The sequence below is a fragment of the Eurytemora carolleeae genome, unplaced genomic scaffold (genome assembly GCF_000591075.1).
Source record: "Eurytemora carolleeae unplaced genomic scaffold, Eaff_2.0 scaffold614, whole genome shotgun sequence".
Taxonomy (NCBI): domain Eukaryota; kingdom Metazoa; phylum Arthropoda; class Copepoda; order Calanoida; family Temoridae; genus Eurytemora; species Eurytemora carolleeae.
In genome coordinates, this window is record NW_019396583.1 from 167,584 (window position 1) to 188,408 (window position 20,825).

At 31.2% G+C, this 20,825-nt stretch overlaps 3 protein-coding genes across 3 annotated transcripts; 2 read left to right on the forward strand and 1 right to left on the reverse strand.

Annotated features, from left to right (window-relative positions):
- Positions 1–1,005: 1,005 nt before the first annotated feature.
- On the forward strand, positions 1,006–5,248 carry LOC111705891 (uncharacterized). Its single transcript, XM_023478590.1, has 5 exons — positions 1,006–1,394; positions 1,830–2,139; positions 3,740–3,946; positions 4,065–4,181; positions 4,653–5,248. The coding sequence occupies exons 2-5, from the start codon at positions 1,854–1,856 to the stop codon at positions 5,246–5,248; spliced, it is 1,206 nt and encodes a 401-aa protein (XP_023334358.1). The 5' UTR covers positions 1,006–1,394; positions 1,830–1,853.
- Positions 5,249–9,066: 3,818 nt separating this feature from the next.
- LOC111705895 (glucose-6-phosphate exchanger SLC37A2) lies at positions 9,067–14,406 on the forward strand. The gene is made up of 8 exons (XM_023478595.1): positions 9,067–9,089; positions 11,115–11,156; positions 11,256–11,427; positions 11,876–11,943; positions 12,013–12,064; positions 12,267–12,313; positions 12,780–12,905; positions 12,982–14,406. The coding sequence occupies exons 1-8, from the start codon at positions 9,071–9,073 to the stop codon at positions 14,055–14,057; spliced, it is 1,602 nt and encodes a 533-aa protein (XP_023334363.1). The 5' UTR covers positions 9,067–9,070; the 3' UTR covers positions 14,058–14,406.
- Positions 14,344–18,876, reverse strand: LOC111705896 (glutamate receptor ionotropic, kainate 2). Its single transcript, XM_023478596.1, has 13 exons — positions 18,792–18,876; positions 18,672–18,691; positions 18,434–18,498; positions 17,793–17,897; positions 17,510–17,567; positions 16,272–16,319; positions 16,092–16,198; positions 15,946–16,021; positions 15,810–15,861; positions 15,590–15,666; positions 14,949–15,006; positions 14,540–14,634; positions 14,344–14,471 (listed from the first exon to the last, which is right to left on the reverse strand). The coding sequence occupies exons 1-13, from the start codon at positions 18,861–18,863 to the stop codon at positions 14,438–14,440; spliced, it is 867 nt and encodes a 288-aa protein (XP_023334364.1). The 5' UTR covers positions 18,864–18,876; the 3' UTR covers positions 14,344–14,437.
- Positions 18,877–20,825: the final 1,949 nt, after the last annotated feature.

Genomic DNA, 20,825 nt, shown 5'->3' on the forward strand with positions numbered 1-20,825 from the left:
TATAAGCTCCTGTCTTTATGTTAATCGTTCTCGCCTCCATATAATTGTATACTTAACAATTTGACTATGATAATACCATTAACATCCCTACTATAGAAATCTATATGTTTATTAACATACTTAAAATTTCAAGTTTTCAACATTAATGGTTCAATATTATCCCTTCTGCAAAATATGAGCTTGTTAAATGTTTATAATTTCAGTTTTTACTTTTTCAAGATTTAATTTTGATCCTTGGATTGTAAGATTATGTTTGTTGCATGATTCTTAGAATCCTCTCCCAAGACTTCTGAGTCTACGATACATCATTATTTGGGAGAATGCAGGAATTCAGTGTCATAATGATGTTTCTAACATTGTTTACAAGTATTGTGCAAACGGGCAGTAAAACTTCCGACTGTAATTCATTTACATTGTTGTATGTTTATAGAGAAAACTGCTTTAATACAGCTGCTCCATTTGAATGTAGAATACATAACCTTATAATTCATTTACATTGTTGTATGTTTATAGAGAAAACTGCTTTAATACAGCTGCTCCATTTGAATGTAGAATACATAACCTTATAATTTATTTACATTGTTGTATGTAAATAGAGAAAACTGCTTTATTACAGCTGCTCTATTTGTATGTAGAATACATAATCGCATTTTTCATTTACATTGTTGTATGTTTATAGAGAAAACTGCTTTATTACAGCTGCTCCATTTGAATCGAGAATACATAATCGTATTTTACCAGTAAATAACTTCACGTTAGAAGCTTGTTAAAGCTAATGTTGAAATTCTTACATTTTGAAGAATAAAACGGTAAAATTTGAAGTTGTCTTCCAAATTTTCCTCCAAGTCCCAACCATTGTTTAAAGATCTAAGTTTTGAATCCTGGATGTTGATAAGTATTGTTTTTAATCCGATTATTTGTCAGTGATATTCTTAATTTTTGCAAATTTATGAAAGATTCCTTAATATTTAAAATTAAAAACGGGAAAAATAAACTTTCTTTTTGTAATCATTCTTGTCTAGAAAACATATTACTCTATTGTATCTTTGAAATAACTTTGGTGGAAAAAGAATCCTGAATTGGTTCAGTTTGGTAATTTTGATTACTTTTGTGATCATAATACTCATCGTATATTTCTTGTAATTGTGTTTTCTTATTTTTGTATTCATGAATAAGGTTGTATAAACAGTCCTGTTTTGTAATATTTGTTGGCATTTTCCGATAGAACAGAGAAATATTATTCCAATAATTCAGTTACTATTGTCTAGATAGTTTCTGCTTATATTATTGATATTGAAAATTTGTATGTTTAACGAATATTGTAATGTTTCAGATATAAATCCCTGACTTTTAAGCGTTATTAAATCCTCAGGATTGTTGGAGAGCATTATTTGGTAATTATTTCTGTAATTTTTAAACAAAATAGTCAATATTTAGGCAGTGAATAATTCCTTTTTTGATTTGTTAGTTGCAATAAAAACTATTTAATGAACCTGTCAATCGTTTGTTTTATTTCGTTTGTTTTATAAACTAAGTATGACTAATTAGGACAAATATATTCTTTAAAAATAGCTGTTTGAAAAAATCAGGGTCTATCAGAATAAAGTTAAGTTTTCTAATACCTTTATCTTTGCAACCTAATGTCGTTGACATTAAATATTCCAAATTATGAATTCTGTTAGTTAGACCAAATAATCTAAGTTTGAAAAAAAAGAGTTTTTTATACAATCAGTTTGTATATCTATGGGGATTAGAAAAATTACGATTGCGGCTAAAACTAAATTCCTTTCTTCCTATTATACAATTATAATTACTCAGTTAATTTTCAGACATTTTCGAGACCTACTACAAGAATGAAGTCTAAAATGATAAACATCAAGGATTATGATTTCCAAGATTTGCTTGACCCTGCATCCAACCTTGATGATGTTGAATTCAAGATTGTAGATGAGAACTCCCAGGAGCTGGGAACTGTCAGGTCCCACAAGTTCTTGCTGTCCCTCCTGTCCCCTGTGCTGAAGAAGATGTTTATGAGTCGGGAGAAGGGATTCATTGTTGTTGAGATCACTGGTCCATCCTTTATTAGTTTTCAGACCCTCATCCAGTTCTTATACACTGGAGATGAGTCAGTTATTACAGGTCAGTTAAACCATCCTTCATTAGTTTTCAGATCCTCATCCAGTTCTTTTACACTGGAGATGAGTCAGTGATTACAGGTCAGTTAAACCATCCTTCATTAGTTTTCAGACCCTCATCCAGTTCTTATACACTGGAGATGAGTCAGTTAAGCCATCCTTCATAAGTTTTCAGACCCTCATCCAGTTCTTATACACTGGAGATGAGTCAGTTATTACAGGTCAGTTAAACCATTTTTTATTAGTTTTAGACCCACATCCAGTTCTAATACACTGGAGATGAGTCAGTTAAGCCATCCTTCATAAGTTTTCAGACCCTCATCCAGTTCTCATACACTGGAGAAGAGTCAGTTATTACAGGTCAGTTAAACTATCCTTCATTAGTTTCCAGACCCTCATCCAGTTCTTATACACTGTAGATGAGGCAGTGATTACAGGTCAGTTAAACCATCCTTCATTAGTTTTCAGACCCTCATCCAGTTCTTATATACTGGAGATGAGTCAGTTATTACAGGTCAGTTAAACCATCCTTCATTAGTTTTCAGACCCTCATTAAGTTCTTATATACTGGAGATGAGTCAGTTATTACAGGTCAGTTAAACCATCCTTCATTAGTTTTCAGACTGGCATTAAGTTCTTATACACTGGAGATGAGTCAGTGATTACAGGTCAGTTAAATCATCCTTCATTAGCTTTCAGACCCTCATCAGGTTCTTTTTTACTGGAGATGAGTCAGTTATTACAGGTCAGTTAAACCATCCTTCATTAGTTTTCAGACCCTCATCCAGTTCTTATACACTGGAGATGAGTCAGTTAATACAGGTCAGTTAAACCATCCTTCATTAGTTTTCAGATCCTCATCCAGTTCTTATACACTGGAGATGAGTCAGTTATTACAGGTCTGTTAAACTATCCTTCATTAGTTTTCAGACCCTCATTAAGTTCTTATACACTGGAGATGTGTCGGTTATTAGAGGTCAGTTAAACCATCCTTCATTAGTTTTCAGACCCTCATTAAGTTCTTATACACTGGAGATGAGTCAGTTATTACAGGTCAGATAATCGATCCTTCAAGTTCTTTAACACTTGAGAAGAGTCAATTACTAAAGGTCAGTTTATTGAAATTTTATACACAGGCGATTTATCAGTTTTAAAAGTTTTTTTAAATAAGTTCTTGTACATTGGAGAAAAGTCAGTTAATATAGTTTGTCAAAGGGTTTCATTATCATTCCTTTTTTGGGCATCGAATAGTCTAATTCATTGAGGTTTATAGTTTATAATTGTATAGGCTATTAACTATACTGAGAGCATATTTATTTATTATAAGAAGATTATGGCCTAAACTTTAGTTTATCATTATTAGTAAACAGTTGTAAGTGTACAGTACAGTTTTCTATCTTATCTTTTTTTGTGGGCATTGATCCAAATCTTAATGTTGAGATACATCCTTCATCGATAATCTGTTTGATCTTCATGTTCAGATATATCCTGCATTGATGATCTGTTTGATCTGTATGTTCAGATATTTCCTGCATTGATGATCTGTTTGATCTGTATGTTCAGATATTTCCTGCATTGATGATCTGTTTGATCTTTATGTTCAGATATATCCTCTATTGATGATCTGTTTGATCTGTATTGTCTGGGAGACAAGTATGAGCTGCGTGGATCCAGGAACCTGATCAAGGAAGTCGTCTCCAGCTTCAAGATTAACCAGGAGAACTGGATTCATATACTCAAGGGGATAAAGAAGCATGAGAATACTTTCTTGTTTGAAGATCTCTGTGATATACTACGAGTTAAAGTTCAAGGTATTAGAGTTTACAGTTTAAAAAAAATAAAAATTTGTTTCCCCTGTTCCCCTGATTATTTGCCTTTATATTTAATATAAATTATATAAACTTAATAATTGATAATATGATTATTTAGGTTTCCTGGGCTGCAGCTCTCCAGAATCCTATCTGGAGTATCTAAAGGAATCTGATGACACAGATTTCTGTTTCTGGGTTAAGAACAGGATTCAGAAATGGAATAGATATAGCTCAGGTTAAGCATTTTTTATCTTCCATTATGGTGTTGTTTCCATTTTTTCAAATAAATGTCCATGCAAAGATGGTAATGTCTGATTTACAACGGTACCCTTGACAGCTTTTTCTGATCAAGTATGAATAAGATATTAATGTTTTTGTTTCTTTAAACTGTTTTTTTCATTTGTGGGTTCTCTGCGAAAGTGGCTTGCGCATTCCTTGTTTATAAGAACAACAATTAAACAGAGAGAAACTCACAGAAATAAACAATTTGAGTGAAAAAAACGATGATTTCTTATATATTTTTGATAAAATAAAGGTTTCCAGGATACCAGTGTAAATCGAAAATTGTCATCTTTGCATGGAGGGTCACTTGAAATTACGATTACAGTCTATTTAAGAGGTTTTTAATATTATGTGAGCATTAACATGTGTGGCTATTCAATAAATATAAATGTAAAGTATTTGCTGATATTCTCATTCTTTCTGGAGATTCAGAGTGTTGAGGAACATAGAAGTCAGTTTGAAGATATAAAGAAGCAGTTTGATGATGTAAAGAAGCAATCAGAAGACACCAAGCTCCAATTAGATGACACAAAGATTCAATTAGAAGACACCAAGCTCCAATCAGAAGACACCAAGCTCCAATTAGAAGACACAAAGATTCAATTAGAAGACACCAAGCTCCAATTAGAAGACAACAAGCTCCAATTAGACGACACAAAGATTCAGTTTGAAGACTCAAAGGCCCAATTAGAGAATTCTAAGGCTGAAATTTCTGAGCTTGAGAAGAAATTAGCCAAGATGGTTAAGATGGTTGAGTATTGCAAAGACCCATGTAAAAACTGCAAAGGACCAACAGTATGCCTGGATGGTCAAGTTGTTCTTAATACACCAGGACATGGAACCATGATCAGAGCTGTTGAGGATACCTCCTTCATCATGAAAAATGCTAAAGTATATGTGGTTGCTGGTGATTTTGGAACTGTGGATACTGTTCATGACGATTGTCCTGTCGTTAAGTGGAACAAATCAGGATCCAGATATTGCGATTATTTCGGTCTATTTGTTTACAAGTGTAAATAACTGCTGACAGTGGAAGCTTAACCCATGAAGTATGTATTTAGAAATAAATACAAATGTTGTCTGTTAAGGGGTCATATTTTGTTGATAATAAACAATCATTAAATATTCAAATATAAGCTCCTGTCTTTATGTTAATCGTTCTCGCCTCCGTATTATTGTTCACTTAACAGTTTGACTATGATAATACTATTAACATCCCTACTATAGAAATCTATATGTTTATTAACATACTTAAAATTTCAAGTTTTCAACATTAATGGTTCAATATTATCCCTTCTGTGAATTAAAGATCTAAGTTTTGAATCCTGGATGTTATAAGTATTGTTTTTAATCCGATTATTTGTCAGTGATATTCTTAATTTTTGCAAATTTATGAAAGTTTCCTTAATACTTAAAATTAAAAATGGGAAAAATAAACTTTCTTTGTAATCATTCTTGTCTAGAAAACAACTCTTTTATATCTTTGTAATAGCTTTGGTTGAAAAAGAATCCTGAATTGGTTCAGCTTGGTAATTTTGATTACTTTTGTGATCATAATACTCTTTGCAAATTTCTTGTAATTGTGTCTTCTTATTTTTTGTATTCATGTATTCATGGCGGGATACATTTTTGTGAGAAAAAAAAACTAATCATTTTTTCTCCTTTCAAGATTTGGAAAATTAGAAAAATGAGATCTCCTATTGGCCAACTTCTGTATAAAGCTCTAGAAGAATTGAAGAAACTGGAGAAGCAGGTAGCAGAGAAAACTCCAGGTAAATATTCAATGAATTTACAACCTGTTCATAAACATTACCCTTGATTCCCACCTACATATAACTATATGTGATCGTTTAGTCCGTTTACCAACATAAATATCGGAAAATATCTGACTTATTTAGAACATCTCTGCAGTTATAGTTTATATTATTGACATCCTTTTTTAAGGTAACCAGAGCGCAGAGGATCAGAAAGACAAAGTATGCTCTGAACTGAATGCAGTCAAGTCGTAATCGGGAGAACCAGGGATTAAGTTTAAAGCTACCAATGATACCACCAACGTTCAGTTGGAAGATACTAAGAGTGTGTTGGAAGTCACCAAGATGCAATGGAAGAATTCTAATGCTGGAGTCACCAAGCTTGACCAACTGGTGAAGAGGTGAAGAGAAAGTGTAAACCCTCGAAGGATATTACCTGTATGGTCGAATATGTCCAAGCTCCATGTGGAAACTGTGAAGGTGGTTTCTACTGCCTGAATGGTCAAGTTGTTGGTAAACGACCAAAGGATGGAACAAAGGTATCACCAAAGAACGCTGTGTACAAGATTAGGTATCAGAATAATGATCATATTCTGGTAGATCACAACACAACTGGTATTGTTTAGTCAAGGGATATATTGTGGAACTACTTCTCGGGATTGGCAACTATACATAAACACCAAAATAATTACAGTCAACTTGTTTACAAATGTAAATAAGGAATAGAGCTTGTCATCAGTTTAGACCTTACTTTTTGAATTAAAAATAATTTAAATAAGTTTAATATTTAAATTTGTATCAGATTTTGTATCTGTTTAGTGCTCACCAGGTTCTTTGTTATTGTCATGCTAAAATTGTAAAATTGTTAGGACGATAATTATTTGCTAATAAAACTCAAATATTGTAAACTTTTGCTGAAAATAAAATTTGCGGTACGTATCACTTGTCTTGTGTTTCATATAGAAGGCAATAATTCATTTTGATGTAATCTTCCTAGCTCTCTTATTGTAATTTAAGATCTAGTTTTGTTTGCATTTACAGTACCATTTAGATAGAACGCAGTGTTTTTTACCGTTGTTTTTTTTTAAGAAAAAGTGACTGACTTAAGAAGAGACTTTAAAAGCTTAAACCTGAGTAAAACTCAAACTCGGGCTTAGATAGAACCCAAGTCAGGGTTGGTTCTGATTCGACCAATGAGAGACTGTTTTTCAAGCTTTCTCTCTGTAGCAGACAGAATGCTGTCAAATCAGCTGTGACAAGGAGATGTAAATTTCGATAATTCAAACTTTATGTAGATACATTATTTTAATAGTATGTTTATTTTATACAATTTACAAAATTTGACACCACAAATAATTCCCGAGATTTTATATATTTTAAAGCTTTGTCTGATTCGTCTGATCAAGTATGAATTAGATATTCATGTTTTTGTTTCTTTAAACTGTTTATTTTCTTTCCGACTTCTCTGCGAAAGTGACTTGCGCATTTCTCTTGCTACTAAAAAGAAACTCACAGAAATAAGCATTTTCCGAGTTAGTAAAACGACGTTATCTTACAATTTTTGATCAGATTAAGGTTTCAAGGGTACTGTTGTAAATCGGGCATTGTCATCTTTGTATGGAGGGTCACTTAAAATTACGCTTACCTTCCCTTGAATAGAAAGAATCTCTAGGTAGGATTAGAGCTCTCTGCTCACTGAATTATTCTTTTAAATTCTTCATCGTTCATGAAATTTGTAAATTTCGTTACTATCTAAAATACCTAATATGTACGATTGATAAAACCTCAGAGTCTAACATAAATTATTTTTAATTACAGGGTGTCCCACGAAACATAGTTTTTAATGTTGTCTTCCATACACTGTAATTATAGATATTAAAGGCTTTCTGCAGTTTATTTCGTTTAGAAAATCTTTTGCTCAAATATATTTTACTTTGAAAAGAATTTTACTATAAAATGACTCCTACATAATATTTTTAATATTGTATTTGGTATTATAACAACTTAACAAATTATGGAAGAAGACTTTCTAAACTATTTACCAACTGTCATGTTTCATGGGACACCCCGCATCTTATATTTAATACCTACTCTGCAGATTAAGCTGAACTAAGAATGTCGTAGTAAAATTAACATTTTTTTAAAAGTTAAGATGATTAAAATGTTAAATACTTTTTTTATTCATTAAATCCCTTCCTGATCCCGGGTAGCCGGGGGGGGGGGGTGAGGTTTCTTATGTTATATCTAAAAAAAGAAGCTCTTTTTTTCCAATAGAAATAATTTCAAATAAATATTGTATGTTTGCACGGAAACACATTAATGGGGTCTATTTGCTGAATTGGGGGGCAAAATATTAAAGTTTTGGTTAAATAGTACAAATAGGGTACGTAGGTGATGTAAATTGTACTTTTTCTTCCCTGGAGCATCGAAATCCATTTCTGAAAATAAACCCCTGACTGCATTTCTTGCTGGGTAAAATTTAATAAATTCTAAAAGTAGCTGAACTACGTGGACTAAATTGAACCACTTTTCTTGTGTGATTGTGGTTCAGCTTTGTTTCAGTAGGTCAACTACTTCTTACAGTTAAACCCTAAATAAGTCCTACATCGAAAGAATTCATCAAATGTCGTATTCTTTACTTTCTGATAATGAAATGATGCAGATATTTAGTTTTTTAATTAAATGATTATATGGAACTTTTTAAAACTGGTCCCGCATATTCATGGCTATTTATTTATTTTCTCAAATACTGAAATTTACGTAAAATAGTATAAAACTCATTGAAAAATTGTTAAGAGGACATTTGATAAATTCTTTCGATGTATGGCTCCTTTAGGGCTTAACTCTACTATTCATTAGACTTGGTCCCTGGACATTTGCAAACACAAAGTATTTAGCGAAGTTTTCTATAATAAAAGAAAATGAAATCTAAATAGTTGAACACAGTAAAATATTATATTTTCTCAGCTGGTCTAACTATACAAGAAGTGTAAAATGGTACCATTGTATTCTTAGTACGAATTAGAAGGAATAAAAACATCTGTTAGTTTGTTAATTCAAATTTCCAGTATCTTGTAAATCATACATCATGAAGGATGCTACTCTAGGTTAAATACATCATTCAAAAAAGTCAAATTTTGATATTTTTCAAATTATTAAATCTTATCAGTTATTTATAATTATTTGAAAAAAATAAAGTCTTTATTCAATTGTTAAAAAATCTTATTTAACCTGAAAAACGAACATTAGCCGTTCAGAAATTTTCTTTAAAGGTTTGTCAAATTGTTAACAGTGCTAGCCGTTAACGGTTGTTTAAAGTTAATGGTTTGTAAAATTGTTAATAGTGATAGCCGTTAACGGTTGTTTGAAGTTAATGGTTTGTCAAATTGTTAACAGTGCTAGCCGTTAACGGTTGTTTGAAGTTAATGGTTTGTCAAATTGTTAATAGTGATAGCCGTTAACGGTTGTTTGAAGTTAATGGTTTGTCAAATTGTTAATAGTGCTAGCCGTTAACGGTTGTTTGAAGTTAATGGTTTGTCAAATTGTTAATAGTGATAGCCGTTAACGGTTGTTTGAAGTTAATGGTTTGTCAAATTGTTAATAGTTTGTCAGATTGTGAACGGTGTAAGCTGTTAACGGTTGTTTGTAGCAATAACAGTTTGCCTGAACTTCAAAATTCTTAACAGTTTATCAAATTGAATTTAGTGCACAAGCAGTCACCAAATAGCAGAAAAAATCCTTAAAAATTCCATCACATAAATAAATATAAAAAAAATTTGATGCAGTTTTTAACCAAAAAAAGAATGAAAGTTTTTTAAATCCAATCCATTTCGTTATCAACTGTTAATTTTGCCATTCATTAACGGACTCTTCCATTAATCGTTAACAGAACTTTGTCCAGCCCTAATTTTGTAGTTGGGGGGGGGGGAGAGAACTGGTGCCCCCCTCTGAATATGCTACTGATCAGTGTTTTCTGGAGTGTTCTTTGTCTACAATAGTTTGAAAAACTGAAAGTCAAAGACTTTGTAAGTCAGATATGGATTACAGTTCTGTGTCATTATCTAGTAATTGGACTAATGATATAATTTAACCCAACTTTTTGTTAAATTCAGTTAAAACTTTGAATATTTAAGTTTATTTTAGAACTTAGAATATTAAAGTTTATTTTAGAACTTAGAATATTTAATTTTATTTAATTTTAAACAATCTAAATATAACAGGTGTTCCTAGCCGCTATAATAATGGGATTTTTGTTTAACAACTGAAACAACTGAATGAAATTTTGCAGGGATCATAGATAAAGACAGATATAAGACGACATTTTTCATCTTGAAAGATATAAATGTACAGAGATGTTTTAAAGATATTCCTATTATATAGATTAACTAGGTCGGTTGTGAACATTGGCTGTTCTTATGTCATTGAGTACTTGTGGTGTACATGAGTTCTGTAGAGAGAAATTTAAGTTAGTTTAGTCCTTCTCATGTCCTTCTTCAGTTCTCGTCAATATGATATATTGCTCAGTGAAATATTGTTGTTCAAATAGTTCCAATCCCGGAGTTATTTTACACTCTATTAAGAAATACATTAAAACACCAACCCACCTCGCTTATCATTGAAGTACACTTTGACCCCTAGAAGTATGATTCTTGGTGATTTTGCGTACATAAGCAATTTATGTTTATTTATTTATCTATGGCAGGGATGGCTTAGGCATCCTCATAGCTTTAAATTAACAGACTTAGACTGAAATTTTCAGATTTCACCTCTGAATAACAACGTTTTCCATAATTTAAATGTGTTTACCTAAAAATAAGCACCCTGTATTGACAAATATTTTCTTATCTGTACTCTAATTGGTTCTGAGAGAAACCTTGGATTAGCTTGAGATATCATAGAATCACTTTTAAAATTTTTTTAAAAAGTTTCAATGTTTAGATTTCACCTCTTAATAATTATATTTCCCGTAATTGAAATGTAACTAATGTGATTTTCCTAAATTGACAAATATCTTCTTAGCTTACTTTAATTAGTTTTGGGAGAAACCTTGTATTAGCTTGATTTTATCTTCAAACCACTTTTTTATTAAGAAACTGTTAAACATTAACTTTATTTGAATGATGGTTTAATAGTTCTGAATCTAGACAGTTACATGAAAAAAGACATTCCTCCAGGGGCTCATAACACTATGATTTTTTATTTTAATATTGTTGTTTAAATTGCACTGTTTTTTCTTTTATTAATTTTTCATAGTTGATTAACTGAACATCTAGGAGTTATATATCTGAAGAAAATTGTTCAAAAATCAAGATCCAATCAAGAATGTTCTTACAGAATATTGGTGTTCTGTCTCACATTTATGGCATATGCATCATTTCATATGACTCGGAAACCAATTTCTGTTGTTAAAAATTCTAAAGAATTTTTGGATTGTTCTGAAGACAGGTGAAAAGTCAATTCTTAAATATTAACATTTTAAAACAATTATTATTAATAATGATGCTTACACGCAAAATTTAATTCAATACTCCTTAAAATCCCTGAGAATTCCTTGTCTGCTGATTTTTCTTTGATCTAAAAATCTTTTTGGACACTTTTAAAGCATTATAATGTGTTTTATTAGCAGAAAATTATTGTAAAATTAAATAAATCAGTCAAAAAGTTTTTGACACTTACAATTGGGGGAAAAGTTCAATTATTTCCATTATTTAAGAACCTATTCTGTGAAACAAATATAATTAATAATGTACTGAAACTGATTAATTAAGTTAATATGATTTTTCAACTGCAATCATCTTGAAACTAATGCAATAATGCATTTTGTTTATTTAAAAATCATCACTTGGAAAATATTCCAGCATGAAATGAAGTCAACCTGTATAGTTCTTTATAGAAAATTTTGTAAATCCTGGATTGCTGAAATTAATGGCAAACCTGAAGATGTTTCAATGACATACTTAGGTCAGTTAATTTTAATAAAATTAGAATTAATTTAATGATTGTATTAACAGTTCCCCATAAATTCATTAGGATTGTTGGACACTGGCTACTTGGTAACTTATGCAGTCTCAATGTTCTTTAGGAAATCACTTTGATATTTAAAACTAAATTTACATTATGTAAAAAAATGACAAACTTTGGAATGGATACAGTTCAAGGGTATTAAAAGCAATTTCTTTACCTTTTAAATATTAGGTTTACTTAGCTGGTCATTTTGGTTTTGTAGCAGAGATATTTAGTTTACAAATTTTTTTTAAATAAGTCAAATAATTAAATTGTTATAGTGGATTTATTGCTGAAAGAATGAATCTAAGAATTTTTCTCACTGCAGGTAGTTAATCATTCAAGCGTCTGCGTACTTGAATAATTTTTTTTTAAATACAGGGTGTCCCAATAAACATGGGAATTCAGTGACGAATTGGATATCGTCTTTGTTATGAATTAGCATTGTAATATCTAATTTCAAAAGCCATAATATTATTATGTCTGCTAGAGTTTATTTTATGAAAAGGGTAAAAGACTGTAAATATGTGTCTATAATGTCTCCGCAAGATAACGGTGAAGATGGACAAGTTTACTCTGTTTGTATACTGCAATTTTCTTGTTTTACTAAGTACAATTGTATGCAGTCAAAACATAAACAAACAAAATGTGAACATAACTCTTAAAGATTACAGCTTTCTCAGTAGGTATGACGATACTAAATCAAAGAATTATTTATAAAGACGATATCGAATTCGTCACTGAATTCCCATGTTTATTGGGACACCCTGTAAGATATGAAAAACCTTTTTCAGGAATGATAATGTCTGGATTTTTTACCATTATGTTTGGTTCTGCTCGCACCTTTGGCATTCATAGTATCTGGTATCTATTCTTTGCACAAATATTGGGAGGCATTTTCCAATCAACAGGGTGGCCAGGTATGTCAATGGACTGCTGTGTTGTATTTATTTGTTATGCTGACTTAAATTGTATTAATTATTTAATTTTATTTAGGTGTTGTAACAGTAATTGCAAACTGGTTCGGGAAAGGAAAACGGGGTCTCATTATGGGAATTTGGAATTCACACACATCAGTTGGAAACATTCTAGGTTCATTAATTGCTGGTTCTTTTGTAAGCTATAATTGGGGTCTTTCCTTCATCATCCCAGGTTTACTGATGTGTTTTGCTGGATTCCTGATTTATCTGTTTCTGGTACCCAATCCTCAAGATGTTGGAATAGTTACAACCAACCCTGCTTCATCTCCTACCTATGAATACTCTTCAAAATCAGAGCTACACTCAAGACCTGTTTCAACTTCAACATTGATGAGGGCTCCTTCAAGCTCGAGACTGGACTCTCCATATAATTCTGATGCTGAAATACATGTATCCCCTAAAGATGAGGCCGTAGGCTTTTTTAATGCTTTAAAGATTCCAGGTGTTCTGGAGTTTTCTCTTTGCCTATTTTTTGCCAAATTGGTTAGTTATACTTTTTTATATTGGCTTCCTAACTACATAAACATAGTTCACAGTGTCAATGCTAAAGAGTCTGCTATGATGTCAACATACTTTGATATAGGAGGAATTATTGGTGGTGTTCTGGCAGGACTTGTATCAGACAAGTCAGGTATGAGTGCTACAACTTGCACAACATTATTATTTCTGGCAATACCCACTTTATTCTATTATGAAAGTTCCCTCTCGGTTATGTGCCCACTGGTTCAACACAATGGAGTACCCATATTGAATGTTTGTTTTATAATTCATACTGCATTTTTGATAATCGTAGGCATATTGGTTAATGGACCATATGCATTAATAACAACAGCTGTGTCTGCAGAATTGGGAACTCACAAATCCCTGATGGGATCCAGCAGAGCGCTTGCTACAGTCACTTCAATCATAGATGGCACTGGTAGTGTAGGAGCTGCAGTTGGACCCTTTATGGCTGGTTACCTCTCTGGACATGGATCTTGGACATCAGTTTTTAATATGTTGATGTTGTCTAATGTGTTTGCACTTCTCTGCCTGAGTAGATTAGTTAAAGGTGAACTGAGAAGGTGGCAACGACGAAGATATTCAATGTGAATCGCCTGATGGTGTGTGGAGGAATATACTGCTTAAGTTTATCTAGTTTAATACAAGAATTCTGTTTTCAAATGTGCTTACAGTGGAAGCTTACTCATCTGACTAAAAACTTAAATTTAAAAAGATTTAATGTTTCTGAACTAAGAAAATAATGAACCAAGATTATAAGATATAGAAAAATTTAGTTTTTTTTCCAGGTATTGTTTTGCAAATAATGATTGTGAAAAACTTTCTCAACTTCAGATTGTATCAGTTTACTCGTACATTTTAAGATAGTTAAAATATGTAAATTCAAATTGTATTTATTATATTCTGTAATAATGTAAAAATAATAAATCTATCGTTTTTACAGCAGTTTCATTTAATCATCTAATTCTTGTTCAACACTTCTTAGGCCACCATTTTGACTCCAATCTAAAATAAGAAGTATTAAACTAACAGTATCAAGAAAATAAGTTAAACATTTAAAAAAAAAGTCTTACAATTCTAAGGTGGAGTCATATTTCATTTGAAGAATGGCATGGTCTATCAGGGTTCTGACTTCAAACACTCCCTCTGCAGTTTTGACAGCAATTCCCTGTTATCAGTGGTATCAATAAGTTGTCAATTAGAAATGAATTCAGACAATATATGAGTGCATTAATTAGGCCTGGAAAGCCTCTTCCTATTCTGCTACTTTAATATCTAAGTTTTTTGAGGGGTTTTCAGGGAACTGAAATTGCAAATCCTTGGATTTTATCAAACTGCTTATGGTTAGTATCTTATATCCTCCTGAATAAGATTATTCATGATTTGATGATAAGAAGATTTTTCAATTTTTCAGATATCATATATATATTCCCCTAATACTGAAAAACATAGTTGTTTAGTATAATGGAAAGAACAGGTTACCTTGGCCATTCCTATTCCATAACCTACTGAGTTCATTGATTCACCAACTACTTTCAAACTAAACATTACACTGATAGAAATTTAAACCCTCATTTATTTATGGGAAAGAAAAATTATGCTTGAATACAATAATGGTACATAAGGCTTTTAAAGAATTTGAGCCGCGGTTTAAATTTAAGTCAGGGCTCAAATTTTGCTTGTTCCACTTAAATTCTTCAAGATTTCAATTGAAACCGGTTTTTGGGGGATTTGAGACACGGCTTCAATTCATTAAATTCGGACACTGGTTAATTTTTATATTCTTAATGTTTAGTTTAGTACAATCTTAAAATTAACTTCTTTTAAATGATTGTTAATCCATAAAGCATAATTAATGTATTTAAAGCAGTTTAGGATGATTAGTCTTTGATATATATATTAGAATTAAAAGACAACATACTTGATAGAAAAAGAATATTTATTTAATATTTCATGCTTAAAAAAATTAACATTAAAATTTTTTTCTTCATTTTGTTAAAGCAGTTCTTCTTGATTTAGAGGAGTTGATAATGCATGTTAAATTCCATTACTTAACAAAATATTCCATTTATTTACTGAAACTACAGTTTATGAAAAAGTTTTACACTTTGTACAATCATTACCTACAGTCCTGAGAAGCATGCCACTTGGCACTACTTTCTTCAATAAGCATAGCTAATTTTTCATCTGAGTTTAATACCTATAACAAATATTGCACTTAAAATTATATCTGGACTTTTTAACATATTCTTCCAATTTTAAATCGTACAATTAATGCAAATCGCAAAAGTGCAGTGTAACCTTTCTTGAAGGTATTTAAATCATCAATGTTGATCAACATACCCTGTCAACTCCTTCTGAATTGCTGTCCACTTTTACCAGATTATTTGCTATCCTTATTATTGTTTATTAGTAGTAAAAAAAGGTTTAAATGATGAAATAGATTTTAATTCAATTAACGCATTATCAGTTGTCTTACCTTTCATGAAGACTGACTTTGCTTGTTCTAAAAAATCTTTCAGTTGATCCACAGCAATAGGATAGAAAGCGATATCCTGATTAAAAATGATTTAAGAAATTTAAAATTGTTTATTTAAGATGTCTTAATTTGGCTCTACATGTTACCATTTGCTATCAGATCTTCTACAGTTCTAATATTAGGTTCAGGGTTCTTCACCAGAGTAGTGATACCACCAGTCATAAAGGGCTGAGAGAAGTCAACATTTAGAACACTAGAGAAAACATTAACCTTTGTAAAATCCATACGGAAAATCAGATGACCAGAAAAAACTGCTTTATCATTACCGTAAGGGTGAAATAGTTATGTCAGCTATGGCGAGATCTGCTTTACCTCTAGAAATAGAATTGTGTGTCATCATTCTTAATTTTACATTTGTGTTCCGTTTTTCTACAGTGAAACCCTTAATAACGAATACATCGGAAAAATTTATCAAATGTGGTCTTGACAATTTTTAAATGAGTTTTATACTATACTTGGTAAATTTCAGTATTTGCGAAAATGAATAAATAGCCATGAATATGCGGTAACAGTTTTAAAGAGTTTCATATAATCATTTAATTAAAAAACTAAATATCTGCAACATTCCATTATTAGAAAGTGAAGAATACGACATTTGATGAATTCCTTCGATGTATTCGTTATTAGGGGTTTCACTGTAGAAAATAAATCCTCTTTTGGGAATGTAATTATCCAGGGAAATATTCTAAAATGCAGAATATTGGTTTCCATTATATCTTCTCATTTTTTCTTTTTTTTTAAATGGTAAATAATTGGATTTTACTTGCACTCAATTGCAAAAAAAAACGCAAAGGAATTCAGGAACTTTTTCCTCATTGGAAAAAAAATCTGAATCATTCCCATGTGTGATAAACTGTACCAGGAATTTTTTTTGTGGACACCCTAATTTCTAGGGTTTCCAACGCAAGTGGATTTTACTATCGCGGAATTCCGTAATAATTGCGCGCAAATAAAGGAAATTGCGTAATTCCTTAAAAAAACAAAAAATTCAATTTAAACTTTGTTAGTGGCATACAATAAACTGAACTTCACTAACATTTCAATCTGAAATGCTAAGAAAATTGAATTTAAACTTAATCTTTTGTTTTATAATATTCATGTTCGGCATGATGACCAGAAACTCTGGCATGGGAAGACGACAGTTTAGACTCAAGCAGACCCATGTAACGGGATAAGTGATTAAATTAATTTTGTTTGACTTGAACGACATCAAATACACTCGGGCCTCGATTATTTTAAAATCAACAGAGATATTTAATGCCATTCTTGTATCTGCTGCATAAATTTGTAAGTCGGACAGTTAAAATTATTGATTTTTAGATAGAAAAGTAATTCCGATGCACGCAATTCCACGCAATTCCGCGAATATTTAGTTACTTCCTTTTTCGCAATTATAGCGCAATGAAATAGCACAAGCGGAAGGATTAGGAACCATTGTGCACAATTCCGCGCAACGGAATTCCGATTGGAAACCTGACAAATTTCAAACCAAAAAATATTTTACCTCTTTACTTCTCCAATCATACCAGTACAGTTTCCATGGTTGCATTTTCCATACTTTCCTATGATTTAAAAAATATTAAATTTCAAGCTTTCAATGTATACAACAGATTCATTTTGGTATCTTTAAGATATAACTCGCTTTAGACGGGAATACTTAAGATAAAGCAATTTATATATTATAATCCTTAATAACAATTTGGTTCCATCAGTGTACTGAAAACTGATAAATGAAGAGGTCCATTTTCCAGTTTTATTTATGAAAATTAATAGCGGTGTTAACCTACCATCTTTGACTAGATTTATCGAGAAGTTCACTCCTAGGATCTGCGTCAGTTTTTTCAGCATATCGGGTACAAATCCTTCGTACTTGTCATTTCCAATCATTTTCTGAATCAAAATCTCAAATGTTAAGTTGTTATTAGATAATTAACCAAACTTAGTCATCAATTTTTTCTAATCAATCTCTAACTTAATCTGTATTTCTAGCAGTGTTGTCAAATATACAGGGGGTAAACATTTCTTGAAAGTTACATTAATCATAGATTTTTTGCACAAAGCCAGTTGAATCCAAATTTTAGTTTTCTAATCAATTTTTTCCCCATTTCCTCAGCTCAGGGGTGTTTATCCCTGCAAATCTATACAAAAAACACTAGAATGTATAACATTATTATCATGTAAACAGAAAAACAGATTTTTTGCTTTAATGTCTAATTTTCAAATACTAATCTCTCATTTTGATATTTATAAATTTTGACTACTATATCCAGCAGAATTCCTTGATTTTAATAAAAGCAAGAATAGAGTATTCTTTTACTTTGTGGCAGTTCTTAAACTGCGCTAACCAATATAATGTCTGTGGAAAAAAAACAATTTTCTATAGGGTGGGGGGGGGGGGAATAATTTTTTTGGGAAAATATAAATCATTCACTGTTGGGTTTGAGTGCCACGAATGGTGGATTTAATACAGTGGTAACATGAACATCATCCAATCTAGATAACTTCAACACTAATATTGACCACCTTTTAAAGTGAAAGTGACATTTACAGTAAAGCATAACCTTTCAATAATTTGATCTTTTTTTATATCATAGATTTTCATGTAATTAGGTGGAAATGACTGAATTTATGCATACTATAAAAAGACAAAATATCATTTAAATTACCTGTCCGATAAGATGTGCAGCTAAAAAGATAAATGTTCAAAACTTTTAAGTTTATTAAATTGCAGGAGTTCTTTTAAAATGCAAAATGTGGTATAGGAAAAAATTAAATGTGAACATTTCCTTATTGTTGTAGTTGCAAGACACAATTAGACACATAAGCTGTTGCCACATCTTTTTATCTGCAATCAACATTTAATAGTCCTTTTTTTTAGCAACCTTACCTTTTCCTTACTTATCTTATTGTTGTCTGAACTTCAACAAATCTGACATTTGTAGTTTTATCTTTAAAATACAGGGTGTCTCATAAAACATGGGAATTCAGTGACGAATTCGATATCGTCTTTGTTATGAATTAGCAATGTAATACCTAATTTCAAAAGCCATAATATTATTATGTCTGCTAGAGTTTATTTTATGAGAAGGGTAAACGATGTGTAAAAATGTGTCTATAATGTCTCCGCAAGATGAACAGTGAAGACGGACAAGTTTACTCTGTTTGTAAACTGCAATTTTCTTGTTTTGCTAAGTACAACCTTTTGCAGTCAAAACATAAACAAACAAAATGTGAACATAGCAGACGAAACTCTTACAGATTACAGCTTTCTCAGTAGGTATCACTATACTAAATCAAAGAATTATTTGAAAAGACGATATCGAATTCGTCACTGAATTCCCATGTTTATTGGGACACTCTGTATTTAAAGTGTCTACTATCCAATAAATTTATTTAAAAAATACAAACTGCCGTCAAGCTAAACCCTGTGATCAGAACTGTTCATCTTGATAGACTAGACTAATGAACCTGTTCTGTTCCAGTTTTATACCATTTAAACATGTGTTGATCAGAGACATTTGCAACAAAGTGTTGACAAAAAAACTAATTTAGTTAAATATTTACCTAATATTTTTGGGTTGAGGTGTATTGTGTATTTCAGGATGTTATTAGTTGTCATATCAACTGACAAAAGCTTAACAAGCTCTTAGGTCTGTTAGATTTTTTCTTTTGAGATTTTACTGGAGCCATTCTGTGTAGCATCTGACTGACACATAGGGTTTCCAGTGCACGAAATGTTTCTCGGAAAATTTTCGATCGCATTTCGCAAACCTTTTCAAAATTTTGCGTAAATAAATGAAGCAAAAACAAAGGGAAATTTTGCGAAAATGTGAAATGCGAATATATTTTTACAAATTGCGAAAATTTCGCGAAAATTCAAATATATTTTCGCCAAATTTTTTTATGAAATCCTTAAATTTTTGTTTGTTTTTGTTTTACACTGTGTACGAAGAGAAAATGCTCACAATTGAAATAGAAGACAGCCTAGTTTCTTATATTCAGTAATACCAATCAAAATGTAGAATATGTAGAACATAACGGCATTTGAATTTTAGTTTAAAATCTTTTTTTAAAGGGAATGACCGGCTATGTAAGGTAGTTGAACTGAGTATGCAGTGTTGTGGAAAACTTCAATCGGATTCATTCATTTGAGACATATTAAACTTTTTAAAGATCTGTAAATCCTGAGTTTGAGCGCAAATTTGACGTTTAAAACTTCTACTTTGGGGGTGGATACGTTTTCAGAATTAGTTTTTTTTATTTATTAAAGAACGAAAACGAAAAATAAAGTAAAAATTATACAGTAATCTAATTAGATGGTTAGAAACATATTTCTCAAAAGAAATTTGTCAATAAATCAATGCTAAAATCGATTATTTTGTTTTCATTTTTATATTGAATTTCTTATTTTCTTTGAATTCATTCGCATATTTCTTCAAATTCTTCAAATGTCGCCATTTCAATAATAATTCTAGAAAATCTGCAGAAAATCTTTGTGAATAATGAGAAACCAGAATAATGAGAAAATAGAAACTAATAATTGAACAAGATTACTTATTTTCGATGATAAGATTAATTTTTATTTTCTCAACATGTTCCTATACATGACGTCTGTAGTTTATTGTAGAACTTTTTTACTATTATTCCGTCGTAATTTATTAATTTTAAAAACCTAATTTTGAAAACGTATCTACCCCCAAAGTAGGAGTTTTGAACGTCGAATTTACTAAGCATAGTTAATAATTTTAACTGTTCATCTTTTTTCTCCTCTCTCCATCTGCACGCCTGCAGGTTCTCTTTTTCTTGCTTCCCTTTGCCCT

Coding starts and splice junctions, on each gene's coding strand:
- LOC111705895 (XM_023478595.1), top strand. Junction 11,428..11,875: donor TTGGATTGTTCTGAAGACAG/GTGAAAAGTCAA, acceptor AGTTCTTTATAG/AAAATTTTGTAAATCCTGGA. Junction 12,314..12,779: donor AAGAATTTTTCTCACTGCAG/GTAGTTAATCAT, acceptor AACCTTTTTCAG/GAATGATAATGTCTGGATTT.
- LOC111705896 (XM_023478596.1), bottom strand. CDS start 18,863: ATGTTGATTGCAGATAAAAAGATGTGGCAACAGCTTATGTGTCTAATT. Junction 17,898..18,433: donor GGCACTCAAACCCAACAGTG/AATGATTTATAT, acceptor AGATTTTGATTC/AGAAAATGATTGGAAATGAC. Junction 15,007..15,589: donor CATGCTTCTCAGGACTGTAG/GTAATGATTGTA, acceptor TGTAATGTTTAG/TTTGAAAGTAGTTGGTGAAT.
- LOC111705891 (XM_023478590.1), top strand. CDS start 1,854: ATGAAGTCTAAAATGATAAACATCAAGGATTATGATTTCCAAGATTTG. Junction 2,140..3,739: donor AGATGAGTCAGTTATTACAG/GTCAGTTAAACC, acceptor CTTTATGTTCAG/ATATATCCTCTATTGATGAT. Junction 4,182..4,652: donor ATGGAATAGATATAGCTCAG/GTTAAGCATTTT, acceptor CATTCTTTCTGG/AGATTCAGAGTGTTGAGGAA.